This window comes from Sarcophilus harrisii, chromosome 2, assembly GCF_902635505.1.
Source record: "Sarcophilus harrisii chromosome 2, mSarHar1.11, whole genome shotgun sequence".
Lineage (NCBI taxonomy): Eukaryota > Metazoa > Chordata > Mammalia > Dasyuromorphia > Dasyuridae > Sarcophilus > Sarcophilus harrisii.
Window position 1 is genome coordinate 649,225,099 of NC_045427.1, and position 18,912 is coordinate 649,244,010.

Here is an 18,912-nt window from a genome sequence, read left to right on the forward strand (position 1 = left end):
AGAATAAAAGAGCTCTGAAGTTGGGGAAGAAGTCACTAACTGTGTGACTTTGAACAAATACCTTTCCCTTTCTGGGTCTCAGTTTCCTCATTTGTAAAAAGAGATCCCTAAGGTCCCTTTGTTTTTAACAGTCCCGCAGCCCAGCACCCTACAGTCCTGTTCATCTCTTCTTAAAACAAATCTTCAGAACAGAATCCCCTAAACAGCTCTTTGAACAATCCCTTCTCCTCTCCCGTTCCTTTCCTCACTCTCCGCTGTGCTCCCCCCTTCCCCAGTCCTTTTAGAACAGAACCTTTTTTTTACTGATTTTTTTCAGGAAGAGGGGTTGAGGGTGGTCTCTCACCAGGTAGCACAGTGATCCACAGCTCTATGCACTGCACAAAGAGTACTGGTTTAAAATCAAGAAGATTCATCTTCCCAAGTTCAAATCCAGCTTCAGATACTTCCTAGCTGTGTGACCCTGGGCAAGCCACTTTTCCCTGTGTGCCTCAGTTTCCTCCTTTGTAAAACGAGCTGAAGTAGGAAATGGCCAATCATTCCAGTGTCTTTGCCAAGAAAAATCCCAATGGGGTCCAAAAGAATCGGACACGACTGAACAACAACAGCTTCTATGAGAGACACCCTATAGGAAATCTCAATCCTTCCATATCGATGGTATGAATGTCTCTTTATAAAGTACTTATCCCCTTTTCCATGAATATAAGCTTTGCATGGGCAGAGAGACCTTTTTGTCTCTCTTTGCCATCACATAATAGGTCCTAAATCCATGCTTGTTGAATGAACAGACACCTGCCCAAAATCCTTCCCTTAAAAACTAAAAGTGGTTTCCACACTAGTGTGTGCTTGACAAAGAGAGAATGAAAAGTAGCCCCACCTCCCAAAATACACTTTGTCCACTTCCGAGATTTTCCGAATAAAAATCTACAGGAATAAAAGAGAGATGACAATAGCAAGCCAGCGAGACCTGACTTTATCTGGGCACTAAGAATCAAGCTCAGCCATTTTGGGATGGATGTTAGACATACTGTTGGGTACTTTGCTGGTTTAGCCAAGATTAAGTTATTACTGATGTACCAAGATGAGATCTTGCTCACAACCAATCCTCACTGATATCTTCCCAGCATAGCAGACCAACCTATCGTCTCTCAACTGGATGAGAAGCCAAAGAAGACTTGAGTTTGCTACAGCATGGAAAGATGAATATGGGGCAACATTGCCTAATAGGACGAAGCTCTGGATTCCTCCCTGGGTTTTTAGGAGCATCAGAAATTCCCTTGTCATCCCTCTGTGACTTGCAGTTTTAGGGAGGGAGTTGCTTTTAGAAACTTCAGGCTAGAGTGAATTTTTGGTGACCCATTGAGTCAGAGGAAGGATCAAACCCAGGCTTTCCTCAGTCCAAAGTCAATTCTTTCAAGAAGAGGGGAATGTCTAGGCTTTAAAGGTACAATCTTACCTGTGTGGCCTGAACAAGACATTTAACTTATCCAAGCCTTAAGTTCTTCTGGGAGATTTTTTTTCCTATTCTCAATACCCAGCAGAATGTCTTACACATAGTAGGTAATTAATAGGTGATTCTTGTGTTTAAAAATACCCAGACTCCAATCAGCCCTGCCTCATTTATCAGGTGAGAGCTCTTCTTAATTGTTCACTTAATAGGTGTGACCAGTGCATGGAGGAGAGTCTTTTCAGGCCCTTCCAGTTCTATACTTAATGATGCTGTAAAGACAAGACTGTAGCAATAGCAATATTGATGGAGGGCCTTCTGTGAATCCCATCCTCTGTGAAGCTCTGGAAATGCAAACATAAAAACAAAACAAGACCTGCCTTCAAGGAGCTTCTAGCTCATCACTTCTAAACCCCTCCATGCGCATTGTTTAATAAACGTTTCTTGTCTTGAAAACTCCCTTAAACCCTGATAGATTTATCAGATGAGAAGACATTTTAATTGTACACTGTACAAGTCCCGGGTACCTCCCTAGCTGAAATAGGAAGTTTGGATGGGCTAAGAAAGTAATCCTCAGGGAGTTGTATCATACTATGGAGCTCACTGGAAGCTCCAACAGAGGAGTGGTGGGAGACAAGGCCCTAAAAATGAGTTACTTGGTGGTAGTGGTAGGGGGTGCTTTGATTTTATTTTCCTCCTATTTTCTAGAGGAACTCTGTAACGTTGAGGGATTTTAGACTTCCTTTCCAAGCATCCTCTCCATTGGTTGGTTGTGGGATCTGCATCGGTAGCTGAAAACAAACTACATATGACTAGGAAAGGCAAATTGAAGACTCCACGAGGGTCTCAGCAGAAAAGCCAAACCATATCTCGGGGTAATTTTCTGCACATTCCGCAAGGGGGAAGAAAAGGACTTAGAACCCCTTGATCACATTCACTCTCCAGGGGTGAGCCCCCTTCATCAGGGACTCTGGATGGATTGGTGAGATTTATGTCCCAGATTTTTGAAAAAATGTTTTATACAAACTGATTTGTTTTACTATGACACCTTAGTAAATATCTCTTTCTAAAGGCTAATTAAGTCTGATTCAGTGATATCAACTGATAATCATGGTGAGAAAAAAATATACCAGTAGGGGATTCTTTTGAGCTGCAATTCTAGAAAATCACTTCCCAAATCTGTCTGGAGGTATCACTAGACTATCAGGGGATGAGTAAATGGTAGCCAATATGCCAGTGCAGTAGGAGGTGGGAGTGTCTCCCCCAAATGCTTGATATCCTGGCATGGTATTGGAAAAAGGGTAGAAAACAGGGTGTGGGGAGCTAGCTCACTCATGTATCGCTAAGAAACCATCTCGTAAGAAACTGGTCTGGAAGAAATGTGATTTTAGTTAGTCCAACAGCCAATCTTCACCCGTAGAAACTGTGAAATAAATCTGTGGACCAATGGGAAAAGAGATCTCATAGTTCTGAGATATAAGGAGCTTTATCTACAATCACGGTGACATTATAGCATTTTCCAGAATCTTACACCAGCAGAACTGGAAGGAGCCTGGGACCATCTAGACCCATGTCACAAGAACCCCAGTAACTTTGGCTTGAACCCATTACCAATGGAAGCAGCCTGCTCAAGAAACTTTGAATTATTCTAATGTGCTTCCCAAGACTAAATTCACTTTTTTTATTTACAACTTCTGCCCATTGGTTCTAGTTCTTTCCTTTGTGGAAAGCAGACTTGGTCACATCCTTCTTCCATGTACCAACCTTTTCAAAGTTTGAAGAGGACCAGCAAGATTCCCTCAGGCTTGTCTTCTCCAGGCTTGGAGTCTGGTTCCTTAATGTGATGCTCACGTTGCATGGCCTTCACAGCATGTTTCATTGGCAACTTCTTTTTTTAGGGGGATAATTTTCAATTTATCCTTAAAATATGGTGCTGGGATTCAGCCTAGATAGAGAACAGTGAATGGGGCTGTCACAACCTTGGTCCTTGGAACAAATGGAGCAAAACGTGGAGCAAAAAAGGAGCTTGAATGCTAGAATGGAGCAAAAAGATGCATGTGAGCCTCAGTTTATTCTATTAGATTCTATAAGCCTCCGGACTTTTTTCCAGCTATAGAGCCAGGACTCTAGGGTTCTAGGTTGCCTTATTGTGTTCAAGAGTTGAGCTTCACACTAGGATTTTGAAGGGTTCAGGAAATGGTTGTTAGTCTGGGGCCAGGTGAAAGACCCTCCCCCCTCCAGGATTCTCTTCAATACAAGGCAAGGGGAGGCTAGACAGACAATAATTTAGGCAACTTGATGGATGAAGACGGTCAACACTCATCAATCTGGCCCCACAGGAGGTTTCTGACTTTCGTGGGAGGTACGTTTTACAAAACAAATTTAGCAAAAATAAATAGGCTCCAAATTGGTAGGAAAAATAAAACAGACTGGAGAGCCTGATTGGGGAGCCAACAACAAAATCTTCTGGCGGCTTTCCCACCATCCTGACAACACCGATAGGTCAGTGCTATAGAATTACAGTGAATGAACCATTCCTTTAATGTTCCTGAATGATTCCTTCCATGACAAGCCTCCCAGACAGAACATGTAGCATTATTGGCTAAATAGTCATGAAAGCAAATGGTTCAGCTGTGACATCATTAGGGGCTGAAGTATTCCTTCCTCTCCATCCCCCCGCCCAGACCACCATGTTTGAAATGACACTCATTTTTAAAAAAGTTTTATTGATTAATTTTGTTGTTTTTTCTTTAAATCCAATCATTTCCAGCTCCAGGGAGCCCATCCCTAGTAACAAACAAGACTCCCAGAGCACATCTTTTAAAAAATTATTCTTTTGTACATTGCTGGAGTCATTTTATATATTGTTTTCAGGTTTTTTGCTTTACACCATGTCCAAAAAGTCCTGCCAAGTTTCTCTGAATTGTCTGTATTTGTCATGTCTCATTGCACAACGTTATTCCATCAGACATTTGGACCCCGATGTGATCAGCTGATCCTCAGTTTTTGGCCCATTGAAGGAGCAGAAGGAGGTTAAAAAATGGGATCCAGTGGGAAGAGAACGCTTCTGGAGGGAGAGGGCTGAGCTTCAAATCCCACCTTCCTCTGCTACTTAGGACTTCCATGACCATGGACATGTCACTTAAACTAGGGATTCATCGACTTGCTTTCTTTGATCCTTAAAACACCTTGGGTTTCGTTCAGTTTGCTCCTCTGGAAAGCAAAGGGGTTGGACTAGGTGACCTCTAAGACCCTTTCTACCTTTAGATCTATCAACCTGTAAGTTTTGTGAGAAGCCTCAGGGTAAGGCGAGGTAATTAGTCTGGGACTTTTGGATATCGACCTTAGGGATCTTAGATGAAGTCAGTGCCTTTAGTCATGGGAAGGTTTCTTAATATTAAATTGTGTGCTTTTCAATTAAAAATCCATTTCCCCTTCCTCCATCAAAGAGAACAAATTCTCTGCAATAAACACACACATTAAAGCAAAACAAGTTTCTGCATCGAGGCCCAAAAAGGACAGTTTTGTATAGTCCGAATCCATCCACGTTTCTGTCGAAACGTGTTTCGTCCCTGACCCTTTGGCAATATGATTGCTCATTGGACAAAAAAGGATTCTTAAGTCTTTCAAAGTAGATTGTCTTTACAATAGTAAAAATATAACAATTATATAAATAATTATAATACAAATCATAATAAAATAACTATTGTTTGGATTATGTTTCTGGTTCTGCTCACGTAATTAGATACCAGTTCACACAAGTCTCCTCAGATTGCTCTGAAACCATGCTGTTTTATTGTGATCGTTGAGTCATTTTTAAGACATGTCTGACCCTCTATGACCCATTTGGGTTTTCTTGGCAAAGATACTGGAACTATTTTCCATTTCCTTCTCTAGCTCATTTTATAGATGAGGAAACTGAGGTAAACAGGATTAAGTGACTTGACCGGGATCACACAGCTAGTAAGTATCTGAGGCTGGATTTGAATTTAGGAAAAGGAGTCTTCCTGATTCTAGGTCCATTGTTCTACTTAACTGCACCTGGTTGAACCATACTATTCATGATTTCTTATAAAATAATAGTATTTCATTAGATTTATATTCAGAGGTTAGGCACCCTCTTTGCCTTTTGGAAAACAAGAGCTACTGCCTTTTCTTCTTCCTTTGATCTCTTTGAGGTCTAATCCTGCGAGCTGAGGGGAAGGGGAGGTGCTGGTTAGTAACTTTTGAGGGATAGTTCCAAACAGATCCTCCAAATTCATTCCTGGGAATTTTGCACGCAACATTTCTGGGCTGTTCGGGAGAGGATCAAAGATGGTCTCATGATCTTACAGTCAGATGACACAGAACATGAGGTCGCAGCCAAAGCATTCACTCTATATTGGCAAAGTTGATTTAACAGGGATCTAGTGATCTATGATTTCTGTGATCTGGACTGACTTTCTTGGAAAGAAATTGCAGACCCATAGGGCTTAGGGAGAATTTAGTGCCAGAGTCTCAGTCCTTCTGTGTGATTCTGGAAGTGCTTGATGTGCACTGCTGGTCTGATCTTAGTGGAAGTACAGAGAACGAAGGGTTTGGGGTTTATTTGGGTTTTATAGGGTCAGGAGTTTTAGAGCTGGGAGGGACCTTGGAGATAATAATAACTCCCATTTCTGTTCTAAGGGAGAGGGAGGGAAGTGAACAGAGATTGTCTTAAAGTTCACAAAGTAGGTTCTTTTCTTTACTTGAGAAAGAGGGAGTAAAAATAGTAGCATCCCCATTTAACAGAGGAGAACACTGAGGTACAGACAGGTAATGAGATCTGATGGAGTTAGAAGGCTGAAGACTAGCAGAATGTCAGCTCTCTGAGGTTAGGATTTTTCCTTTTTTCCTTTATATTCTCAGGTCCTAGCCTAGGGCCTGGCCCAGAGCGGGTGAGTGGGAGGCAGGAGACTGGCTAGACTTCTACCCTTACATCCAGTGTTACTTGTCCATCCAGCAGGCAGACTGAGCATCAGTTGCCCCTTTTCTCCCATGAAAAATGGTCACATGTTTCTAGGAGGGACACAAGAGCTGGAATTAAGGACTAGAGGCAGAAAGGGATGAGTGGTGTGTGTGTGTGTGTGTGTGTGTGTGTGTGTGTGTGTTTACATATGTAGGGGCTCTTTTTGATTTGGGATCCTATTAGCCACAGCAAGGCTGCCCTCAGAGACCCTCGCTTGACCTGGTCTTATCCTTCTAAAAGCCACTTCTGGATACCCTCCCTCAAGTCTTGCCCTGCCCAGGGACACAGACGTCCTGCTGTTCCATCCATCCCTGGGCTACTGCCCTCGAAGCTCCCAGGTGGATCACCTGGATCAAAAGGCTCAGGATCCCAGGTCTTCAGCACACCTGAGCCTGGCTGGCAGTGCTTGAGCCCTGAGCAGACCCCTCCCACCAGGAGCCTGGGGAGGGGGCAGAGAATTAAGCCCTTCAGCTTCCCAGACCCCTAGGATGCTGGTCATTCAGGGCAGCTCTTCTGGTCTAATTAAGAGAGGGGGAGGGGATGAGAGTAGGAAAAGGGAGAGGAGATGGAGAAAGAGGAACAAATCCTGGGGAGAGCCAGTTACTGGGTCCTGGCTAAACCTCGAGCTTCTGCTGCCCCCTGGTGGAACATCAGTGCAAACTGGCACTTGAATGCAGAGAATTTTCCTGGAAAGTGACCTGACTTCATCCATTCAACAAGTACTTATTAAACACCTAATCTACACCAAGCACCATGTTAAGTGGTAAACAGGTACAAAGCATGGGGCCCTCTAAGAGCAGACATTCTAAGGGAGGATCAACTGATGCTCAAAATAATAGGGACCCAGTTGAGTGGATTGAGTTGGGGTGATCAGATTTACACGGGAGTAAAGTTGGTTTGGCAGTTGGGTGAGGGACGGACAGCAAGGATGACGCTGGATGGAGAGCTTGGGTGTCTTGGATGATGGAGGTGCTCCCGACAGTGACAGGGAGCACAGAAGAGGGAGGAGTTTGGGGAAAAGATAAAGAAATGTAATTTGGGCACGGACACTTTCATGCTTTTGTGCCTCCTGGGATAGCTCCCTAACGTGAGTTGAGGAGATCACTCCTGGTAACTTTTTCAAAAGTGCAATTTCAGTTGAGTGTTGAAATGGGAAGCCAGATAATAGAGGATTGAGAAGTGAATGAGAGGAGCCTGGGAAGAAAATGAACATAGATGGCTTTTTCTAGGAGTTTTGGCAAGAGAGAGTTTTGTTTCAGGAGATATTCAGGGTGTGCAGTGACACTTCAGGAATCATTTCATTTTAATTTCTTTTTAAAATTAATTCAGAACACTTTAAAAATAGTGGCTCATTTACATTTTATCTTTAGGAAAATTGTCACTTACCTGTTGAGGAATGACTTGGGATTTATTATATTCCAACTTGATTTTTGCTGAGCTTCAAGTACTGAGATAAGGTTGCCGTAATCCCTTTGGGTCACTGGAATCATTAGCAAATGCTCAAATAGGCGCTTGGGGAGGGTAGGATGGAGTGCTTTGTAAAACCTGAAGTTTTATAAATTGTTCCTCTCCCTTCATTTGACAGTTTTTGACATTCTTAGACATCCATACCTCATCTGATCATTGCCTGATTAAGAAAATCTAGATCACAGTCATATTGTGACAGAGGATTTTATAGATCAGTTTCCCCAATATTTTTTTAACTGGGCAATTTACTTCATTTTTCTTCTTCTGGATACTACTGTGCTACTTGAGAAGGTGACTGTACCAAGCAATAATATTCATCTTCTGTGATAAAAATAATAATCACTATTTTGAAAGCATGACAAAGCAAAAAGGCCTGATAATAAAGGCTAGAGTGCTCTTTAACATGCATTTCTATTAAATTAATTTCTGTAAAACTAAATTAAATTAATCAAGTGTTTATGAAGCACCTACTGTGTGGCAGGCACCATGCACGTAACATGAGGGTACCTAGACAAAAATGAAAAGAGTCCCCACCCTCATGAAGCTTACATTCTATTGGGGAAACAACAGCATGCGCACAGGTCAATAAATATAAAGCATATTTAAAATAAATTCAAGTTTTAACTTTTATAGAATGTGATTGAAATTGACCACCCACATGCTTTAAAAATTTTTTTTAGAATTCTGAATTTAAACCCACCGAAAAAGAACATTTCCAAGTATACAACAGAACATAAAAAGAAGATTGCATATGAAACCATTTCATACTGCCTGCTTTTTTTTTTTTTTTACAAAAGTTTATAATAAACTCCATATGTTACTTTCAAAATCGTCCTTGACTATGTTTCCTTCTGAACTTCCTTGTGTTCTATTCATTAAAAAATGTTTTAATGGTCTTTGGGGGGGGGTGGGACATGATTGTTGTTAACCCCTATTCTTCCTACTAACCCCACTCAATAAAAACAGAAGGGGGTTGAAAACATGTAACCAATAAGCAGAGTCAAGTAAAACCAATCCCCCATTGGCCAAGTCCAAAGTATGTACGTCTCTTTTCATCACTTCTCTGTCAAATGGTGGATAACATGCTTCATTTCATTAAAGGTCCCCTGGGGACAAAGCACGGAGAGTCCTTGGGTCTTTCCAAGAGTTTTTCTTTTCATTGTTGTTATTGTACCAATTGTTTTCCTGCTTATGTTCATTTCACTCTCTATCAACTAATACTTCCCAGGATTTTCTGAAATTGTCTTTTATCATTTTTTTTAAACAGAACAATACTATTCGATTACTTCCATACCTCACAATTTGTTCAGCTATTCTCTAATTCATGGGCACAGCCCCTAGATTCTAGTTCTTTTTGATTTAAAAAAAACACCCTTGGCTAAGAACTCAAGGGCCAAACCCAGCCTATAAGCTGTTCGGTTGACTTCAGAAATAAGATTTTTGTTTCCCCCTAAACTTAGCCAATTTGCCCTACAGCCATCATTTGCTGACCCCTCTTTTAATTGCCTTTTTAGAGATATTATAGTAATATGACTATCAGGGATATAATACAAATTGTTTTCCAGAATGGTTGTTCCCAAGCTCATCCCTACCAACAGTTCATTAATATGCCTGTTTTCATGTAGCCCTTTCAATATTTGTCAGTTTCCTTTTTTGAACACTTTGCCAATTTGATGAGTGTGAGGTGGCATCTTGGGGTTGATTGAATTTACATTTCTTTAATGATTAGTCACTTTTTCACATGGTTGTGGATAGTATGACTTTCTTCCTTTGAGAATTTGCTCTTCATATATTTGATAAATATTAATTATTTTTATATATTATATTATATAATTATTATAATTATATTAACAATATTAATATTTACATAGTGCTTTAAAGTATATAAATCACTTCACATATATTACTTCATTTGATCAACCCTGGAATAAAGGTGCTATTATGAAACCATTCTACAAATGAGAAACGGAAGGAGAAATATTTATTAAGTGACTTACAGTTATATAGTAAGTACCTGGATGTTTTTCAAGATTTATTTATTGGGAAGTGGCTCTTATTTTTATAAATTTGAATCAGTTCTTTAAATATATGGCACATGAGACCTTTATTAGAGAAACTTGCTGTAAAGTTCCCCATCTAATCTCTTACCTCAGCCCAATTGTCTGTTTTTTTTTATAATTTTATGTAATCGACTAATTCTATTATAGAGCTTAGACTAAGTATGAAAAATCCTTGAAAGTTTTTGATGAGGGACAACTGTGCCAGACCAAAGTCTGTTCTAATTAGCTGAGAAATTTTAGTCATTTCCTCTGAGTTTTGTATAAAAGGACAGGATTAGCTGAAATCAGGGAGTTACACAGAATGACAAGTCCTTCCAGAGGTTAAAAGAACTCTAGTTTTCCAGTGACCCTAATGAGGAGGAACTGTCTGAAGAGAAGAGGCCTCGGACTCCCCTCGTCTCCACCTCAGTGTTATATTTCAGAGTCAGAGTGGCCTTGTGTTCAGACACAAATAAAAAAAAAAAGTTAAAGCATTTAGGAATATATTTTTGGCATGAGAAATTTAAATGAAACATTTAATCTATTCTGACTTAAAATTATCTGGTTTCTCCATTTCTGACTGGAAGATGCCAAAAATTTCCCCAGAAATCATCACATTTGGTTTCCTTAATTAATACATTTCATTCTGTGTTTCATTGGCTAACACAATGGAAACCTCCATTCGCTTTTCTTCACACAATTCACATGTGCTCTGAATGTAGTGTACAGTATCTGTTCTATTGATAGTTTTTTTTATTAAAAACCAAACCAAAACAGCAACCCTGTACCAAATCATTTTAATCATTATTGGTCTTATGGTATAGTTTTATATGTCATACTGATCTCTTCCCTTTATTTTTTTTTTACTATTACTTCTAATATTCTTGACCTTTTATTCCTTTGTTTGAATTTCGTTATTATTTTTTTCTGATTCTAAAATATTCCTTTGGCCATATTGATCCGTAAACAATCAAAGAAGTAAATTAATTTAGATAGTATCACAGTTTTTATTATATTGGCTCCAGCTACCCATGGACAATGTGTTTTATGGTTGGATTCATATAGTTCTTGGGTATATCTTAGTAGATACGTTTTGAAATAACTTACAGCTTCTGCAATTATTTTGCATGGAAATTCTTTTGTGTGCTCTCCCTGCTGAGTTTTGTCACTGATATAAAAGGATTATAATAATTTGTATGGATTTCTTTTATATACTTCAACTTTGTTAAAATTATTGTTTATTTTTTTAGTTAACTTTAGGGTCATTTTTAGTACATTTAGACAATGTAGATAGTATATTAGTAAATTTAGATACATTTAGTACATTTAGATTTAGATACATTTAGTACATGGGCATATATGAATATACCCATAGCTTTTTTGTGGTGAGTAGGAAGGACGACTTAGTCAAGTGTCACACAAGAAGGCCTGGATGGTTGGGGTAAGGACCCACCTTAATGAGATAACAATAGCTAGCATCTATATAACATTTTAAGGTCTGTAAAGAACTCAATACGTATTATCCTATCTGCTCCTTACAACAGTCCTGTGAGGGAAGTGGTATTATTATCCCCATTTTATAGATCGGAAAATTAAGGCTCAGCATATTGAAGTCACTTGTCCAGGATCACACAGCTAGTGAAATTTCAGACTTTTGAAAACATTAAAGATCAGACTTCATGAAATAATGTTAAATAGCAAAGAGTGACTAAAACTGGGACTTTTTTTTCTAAAAGAGAGATCAGACCGTTTCTCCTTCACCCCAGAGGCTGAACTGAGAGCAGAGGGTGAAAATTACAAACAGAGCAATTTAATCTTGACATTAAAGAGAACTTCCCAACAATTTAGAGCTGTCCAGTATTGGAATGGACTGCCCTGATAAGCGATGGACTCCTCTTCATTTGAGCTTGACACGAAAAGGCTACATGAATATTCTTCAAGCATCTTATAGAATACTAACATTGCTTCTTGAAAGGATGTGTCAGTCAGATGTCTGACTGACATCCTTCAGATCAGCTCTCAATCTTTATGACTCTCCCAAACTTTCTCATCTGGTTGTCACACGCCAGGTACCGATTCCAGTTTCATTTTATTTGTATATCTCCACATCTTATTTATATATCCAGGCACATGCTCGTTAATAAAGACCTACCGAGTTGAATTTGGGAGGTTTGGATTAAACGGCCACCGGGATCCTTTGCAATTCTGACATTTGACGTCTCTTCTCATGCTAGGGACCAATTTTATAAAGCAGGGAATCTCACTTGGAAGAAAACGACAACTCTGTTCAAAAGTAATTGTTTTTTTTTTATTTCAACTCTATAAAGTATACAACAGGCACTCGGCAATTACAGCTGCAGGGAAAATACAGAGCAAATCAAAAGCGGGTAACTTTATGAAAAAAAGTTTTCCATCTACATCGAAAGAGTGCAAATGGTCAGGGACCATTTTGATGACGAGTGTCACATGTTGACAGACACACAAAAAAACCTCTTTCATGTAGAACAAATCGATAAGAGGACAGTCAAAGAATCATCGCTGTAAGAATACAAAAGAACTGACCAGTGTAAAAACAGCATAAACTGGGATAAATCTGAGGCAATGCTTAAATAAAGTTCCCTTGAATCAAAAAGCCTAAAACATTGGAGACATTATCAAAGTCTCAGAGCTATGTCGGTTTATGCAGGGACAGTTATAGAAGGGGACTAAGAACACACTTTTCGACGTCCAGCTTTCTAGGTGTGTTTGAGACTTGTCTCATAAACAATTTGCATATACAAGAACTCATAGAAAGCAAGAATCCTGTTTTGTTAACTGGGGTGTACCCAGGGGCTCTGGTTTGTGTGATTTTTAGGTTGTGACTCAGATTGTGACTGAGTTTGGCGTGAATTGCAGACACTGACCAATGTTTTCTTTTGGGGGGACCATGGACCATTCAGAATGGAGTCTAGAAAACATGATATGTTTGAACTTTTACTGCACTATTTTTTTTCATTGAATCTGCACAGCTGAGCAAAACAGGAATACCTGTATACAGACTGATAGTATGTCATATATTAATTTGACCTGCACGTACATTTAGACATTTCACAGAAATGACGCTGTATCTCATGAACAGATACACAGCTCTGGTACATTTAACAGAAATAAGAGAACCACTTCATCATTTCTGTAGTTCAGTATTATATAATAAAGGCTTATAAATCGTTAGCAGAAAGAACTGTAAAACGCAGCAAGCTAAGAAAGGACAACATTTTGAGGTGTATTTGTCTTTGTCATGCAGCATAACACCAACTTTGTTTTTTTGTTTTTTAAATAGGATGCCATGAATTTAAGGCACTTGCAACAATACCAAATAGCCAGGTCATGATCTAAACTATGGGACGGATGAGTAACAGGATGATGGACAGAAGTTTTCAAGAATACTGACAATTGTGACCATTCGAGTCTACTCTGACCTAAAATCGTTAAAACTGTTACAAAGAAGGAAATCAAAAGGAGGATGCCATGAAACACCGGCAAAAAGAAAGTCATCTATGTACCACAAAATATCAGCACGAAAATATCTATTTACATAAATATTTCTTTGTGGTCCTATTGTGAAAGAAAAATTGTTTGTGAATAATGCAGTTCTGAAATAAACCACAGATCACCTCTACCTTGGGAATTCAGTCCTAACATCCTGGTTTTCAATATGGTAGCTGACTTGGAGTCTTCTAGTACGTTGTTGGTTTGCTCACATAAAAGTGAGACTCCGATTAGGAAAACAAATCAATGACAGTAAGTTTATAAATATCATCGTGTGTAGACCTGTGCAAATCACATCGTTTGTGAGGAGAGAATAACACTTGAAAATAGATTTGCACTGGCAATAAAGGATCCCAACAGATTGGTATTAGAAGCTACATAGGTCAGATGTTATGTCCTAGACTACAAGGACAAAGGGGACATAAAGGTCATTTTGAGAAATTTCCCCAGGAAAATGTTCTTTTATGTGTTCAGTTCACCCCAAATAATGTAACATCCATTTTCTTAGCTGTTCATCAATATCACCGTCAATAAACTCCCACAGAAAGTTCTTTCTCCCCAAACCTTGATGTATTCACAAGAAAGTTAGCAAAGCAAACAAGGACATTTCTTCTAGATACTACTTAATATTAGGCAGAAAATGGGGAAGGGGAAAGGAAGAGTTCAGAAAATGGGTAAAAAGTACTTTGTGAAAACCATGAGTTTAGCCCTCAAGTCTTTGTGTGCATATAGACAATACCTGAATCCTTCAGTTCAGTGAGGAAGGTTATGGGGATTGGATAAAGATTATTTTTTTTGCTTGACACTAGGAGTTCCTTGTCGATACACTCCGGTATTACTCCAGGTAGCACAAAGCCCTACTACACATGAAATCTACAAGCATTAGAATCTGTGTAGTTAGTTTCATGGTACCCGGTGCTACTTTGTAACTTTTTTTAAATTAATTTCCAGAAATTGGCGAAATGGACAATCATTGCAGAGACCTATGAGGAGTGGGGGGAGGGGATCTTGATGTTTTCGAAATGTCCTAAGAGTTACAGTTTGTTTTTTGTTTATTTTGGGGGGGAGGAAGATTTTTGTTCTCTTTGAAGATCTAAAAGAATATAAAATTTAGATGACTTTTCTAGCTAGTCTTCTAGCAAATCTTGGGCAGATTAAACTTCATTTTGAAAAAAAATTATGAATGTTCTCATTTTATTCTTTTTAGTTATTGTTTGTTTCTTTTCCTGTACTATAGTAATTCAATGTACAAGGGTCAATTAAAAAAAAACAAGCCAAATCAGAAGGAATGCTAAGAACAGAGAACTTTTAGAATAGGAAGACAGGTCAGTTTGTTTGATCTAGATCTCTGAAATCAACAGTGGTGAGCTGGTTCTCTTTTAGAGAGAAATTTATTTAGAAATTTAGAGATAAACTTGTTAAATTGGGGGCTCAGAACTGTCTATTGATGCTAATGTCCTTTAAAGAAATAAATTCATTATTTATTTATTTTTAATATTAAGTAAAAAAAAAAATGAGTTCTGAGTTATCTCTTTTTCTCCTGACCCTCCCCACCTATGCTGCTAATATCTTTTAAAAGATCAGTCCTACTGGAAAATTTGGAAGGAAATAGAAAGCATATTTTAAAAGAATAGAGGCAAAAAATGCTAAAGATTTGGTTCAAAATATATGTGTACGAGTACACGAAGATATTTGAACTTGTCCCTCCTGCTGCTATATTTCAGAGAGTCCATGTACATTTGTGCTCCTACACAAATAAAAATAAAAGTCATTGCATTTCTGAAGATATCTTCAGTACAAGAAATTTCAATGCAATGTGTCATCTTCTAGAACTTAAAATATTTGGCTTTTCTATCTCTGACATGAAGATCTAAAGCAGATACATTTTTGTAGAAATCATCCCATTTGATTTCCTCAGCTGTTGCATTTAAGTCTTTACTTCATCTGCCTCTGCAATGAAACTCCACCTCAGCTTTCCTTCACACTATTCCAAACTAAGAGGAGAATGTAGCGAAATAGCGATTTACTGAAAACATAGAATCCTGACTGAAGTGACTGTACTTTGTGCCAAAGTAATATTTCAAAGGCTCATGATCAAATGCACTGGATAAACTTGGGTATTATCCCTTAGCAGATCCTTTTGAACATGAATCTTCAAGATACCGCTTAAGACACACAAAACCAGATCTGATTATTATTATGTATGTGTGTGTGTGTGTGTGTGTGTGTGTGTGTGTTTGTGTGCTTATTTCCAAAGTCTTTTGACTTAGTCTTTATGAGCTAAATATTAAGTGCCTTTTTGGGTATAAATTTGCCTTTTGGGTTCTTATAACTTTTGATTTGATCCCTGCCCAATGTCCTTCTTCTTTCTCTTGCTCTACATGCTAATGGGCTGATATCATTATGTATATAGAACCTTTGGAAAAACACAGACATTGAGCTGGTCAGATTCTTGTCTTCCTCCCTGAACTGACTCGGTTATAGTGTTTCATCCCTCAATTGCTGACTGGGCCATTGGTGGTGCCAGTCTTGCTTGGTTCTGGAAAGTAAGACAAGAAGCTAGATTTAAATGATTTTATTCCTGCCTCCCCTCTCTCCTTTTCCATAGACCAGGAGCTAAGGGTATGTGAAAGTGAACTATGACAAGAGTTTGGTTTAACCACCTCAGTGGTCGTGTGTGTGTGTGTGTGTGTGTGTGTGTGTGTGTGTATGTGTGTGTCTGGCTACCTGTGAAATGCATATGAAATGGTTGAGATGTGTGTTGGCTGGTTTACACATTGACATTTATAGATGAAAGATATACATAGCACCTCTAGAGTGGTTTTTGTGGGGATGTTTAATGGGTCTTATTTTTTCCCCTCAAGGACAGGGGAGATCTTTTAAAAAATGAGAATATTTTTAAAGCCTCAGTCTGAGGGCCTATTAGAGAATGAATAAAACCAATCAGCTGCCGCCCTTCAAGCTCCAGGACCATTCTGCTAAAACGTGAAATGGTTATGAATTTTTTTTTAAATCCAACCAAGCCTGTGGACCAAAAAGAAAAACAACAACAAACAAACAAAAAATCCAAACCAGAAACATCATGCACCTCACTGTCATTTGTGTATAAGAACATGTCCACATCTGCCGTGATGGTTTGCAGAAACCATTAGCAGAGTTGTGCTTTTATCACTATTTTAAAAAATCATTAAATGAGATATTTGGAAAGCGCTTAGCACAGTGCCTAGCACGTAGCAGGCGCTTAATAAAGCTTAATAAACGCTTGTTCCCTTCTCTTCCCCCTCCCATGTAAAATAGATGGTAAAGAAAAAAGGAAAAATGAGCAAAAACAAAGATAAAAAGGAAAATATTCAGGCTTGTCATAACTACTGCTTGGGGAAAAAAGTAAATAACAGTTTAGCACTGATTTGACATGAGCTCCTTGACTAATCATCTTGTGGTCCTTTTTTTGTATAGACACTGGCCTGCAGTAAAAGACCCCGAAATCTTTCTGGTGAGTAGTATTGACACCCTGGCCACCCATACCACAGAGGACTACAGTACCCAATAAAGCACAATTTGATCCTACTGAGAATCCTAGCTGCAAGGTTCAGACTGAAGCTCGATTGAAGTGTTTCTTATACCATTACTATCTTTCAGATTATAACTAGAGCAAAGCAAGATCATTGATGTGGTAGAAAACGTTTCTTTACTGGTGAAAAGGCTTTGCTTCAGGACCACCATGTCAACTACAATTTTCGGTTCAAACATAAAACATGTAGAGAGAGCATATTGTCTTCTAAGCGATAAGTCCTAATGCCACTGGAGTGCTGTAGCAGCATCATCGATCAAGGCATCATGGTGACCCCGAGCACGGATCTTCTCCCATTCCTTCAGGTTTGCTGGCAGCCGTGTCTCAGAAAAGCTGTCTTCAGCAAGGCAGAAGCAGGTAAGAAAAATGCACTAAAAGTCTATGTCCCATCCCGAGTTGTCATCTGGCGGTGGCTCATCATTGTCCTCAGGGAAACTGTCAAAGTTGCTCGTATCTGTGGGGGATGCAACCTGCAGATGGGGGAGAAGGAGAGGGGTCTCCTAAGCGTGGAAGGCAAAGCTAAAAGAGAGCTGGAAGGAGCTCGGAGACCAGCTAGCCAACTCTGACCTTGTACGGATGAAGAAACTCAGACTCGGACCATGTATCATGGGTGGGACTTGAACGCAGGACCTCTGACTATTCTTCCACAAGTTACTCCTGCTGAGTTTGTTCTCAGAAGATATTCTTATCAGATAAGACATTCTTTCCTCCCACTCTTTTCCTAAATCATGTGCTAATGACAGTTATTGAGGAATGACATAAATTTCAGGGAGGATGAAATGGTCATTTCCTGGGACAGGAAGTGCCGACATACTTCTCATTTATGATTTTTACGTGTGAAATTGATTACTATATCCAACAGGCTCACCTTATACCTAAACCATTGCAAATTCAATTCTTGTAAGACTTATTTTATGCAATAGACAGGTTTGTAATATGTTTATCAGTAAGTTAATAAAAATAACCAAAATGATATTTTTCAGGAAACTGACATTTCCTTCCTAAAAATTTATATTGAAACAGTTCAGCCTTCAATGGACAGTAATAATATTATGGAACTATCCAAAGGATATAGGCTTTTCATCATGGGGGACCTCCACTACGAGAACTCCCTACTCTAATGTAACTCACAATCAGTCTATGATTTTGTAGGAAATTCTAGAGTAGTTTGACGAGCAGAGGACTTATGTGATTTCCTAAGGATTATACAGCTAGTTTTAGCAGCAAGATATTATACAAATATATTTATATAGTGCTTTCTATTACATTGTAACTTCTTTCAATATCCCTGCCACTTTCTTCATCAAAATTTTCCTCTGAGGTTACCATCTATTAAAATATTAATTCTTTGAGGGCGAAGATTGATTTTTTTATTTTTATTCCCAAAGCATAGAGGCTAGAACAGAGTAAGTACTTAATTTATTTTTCTATTCATTCATTCAATCATTTCTGTCTAAAAACAATATTTACCTCATTTTGGCCTAAGTTAACTAGTTAATTAACTATAAGAAAAGGCTTCATGAAGTGACTTTTTAAAGGCAACTTGAGGTTGATCGTTTATAAAGTGAAGAATTTTGTTGTTGTTTTATAATGGGGGTTCCACTTGGGCAACCACTTGGATAGTAGTAGAGAGAGGACCAATCCAGAAAAAAATACCAGAAAAAATACTTAGTATATTGTGGGGAATATTGTAAATGCTTAATAGATATTTGTTGTTTCAAACTCGTGGCTCTGCAACATGCTTATATCCATACTTTATCAGTGTAGACACCCCTGCTTCAGAAGAAGACAGCAGCTCCTCTAACAGAACCCTCTTCCCTGCCCTGACTTTTCACCCTTGCCTTAGAGAATCATTTTCATGAAATATCGAAGTTGG

The 18,912-nt window shown here is 38.8% G+C and overlaps 1 protein-coding gene across 3 annotated transcripts in view; it reads right to left on the reverse strand.

Moving 5' to 3' along the window:
• Nucleotides 1–12,223: 12,223 nt before the first annotated feature.
• The window catches only part of PRKG1 (protein kinase cGMP-dependent 1), a 1,288,902-nt gene continuing 1,282,213 nt past the window's right edge, over nucleotides 12,224–18,912 (reverse strand). For all 3 annotated transcript variants that reach the window (XM_031949481.1, XM_031949480.1, XM_031949482.1), the window contains one exon: nucleotides 12,224–17,506. In XM_031949481.1, coding sequence (XP_031805341.1) covers nucleotides 17,408–17,506 — 99 coding nt within the window. In that variant the 3' untranslated portion in view covers nucleotides 12,224–17,407. The remainder of the gene's footprint in view (nucleotides 17,507–18,912) is intronic.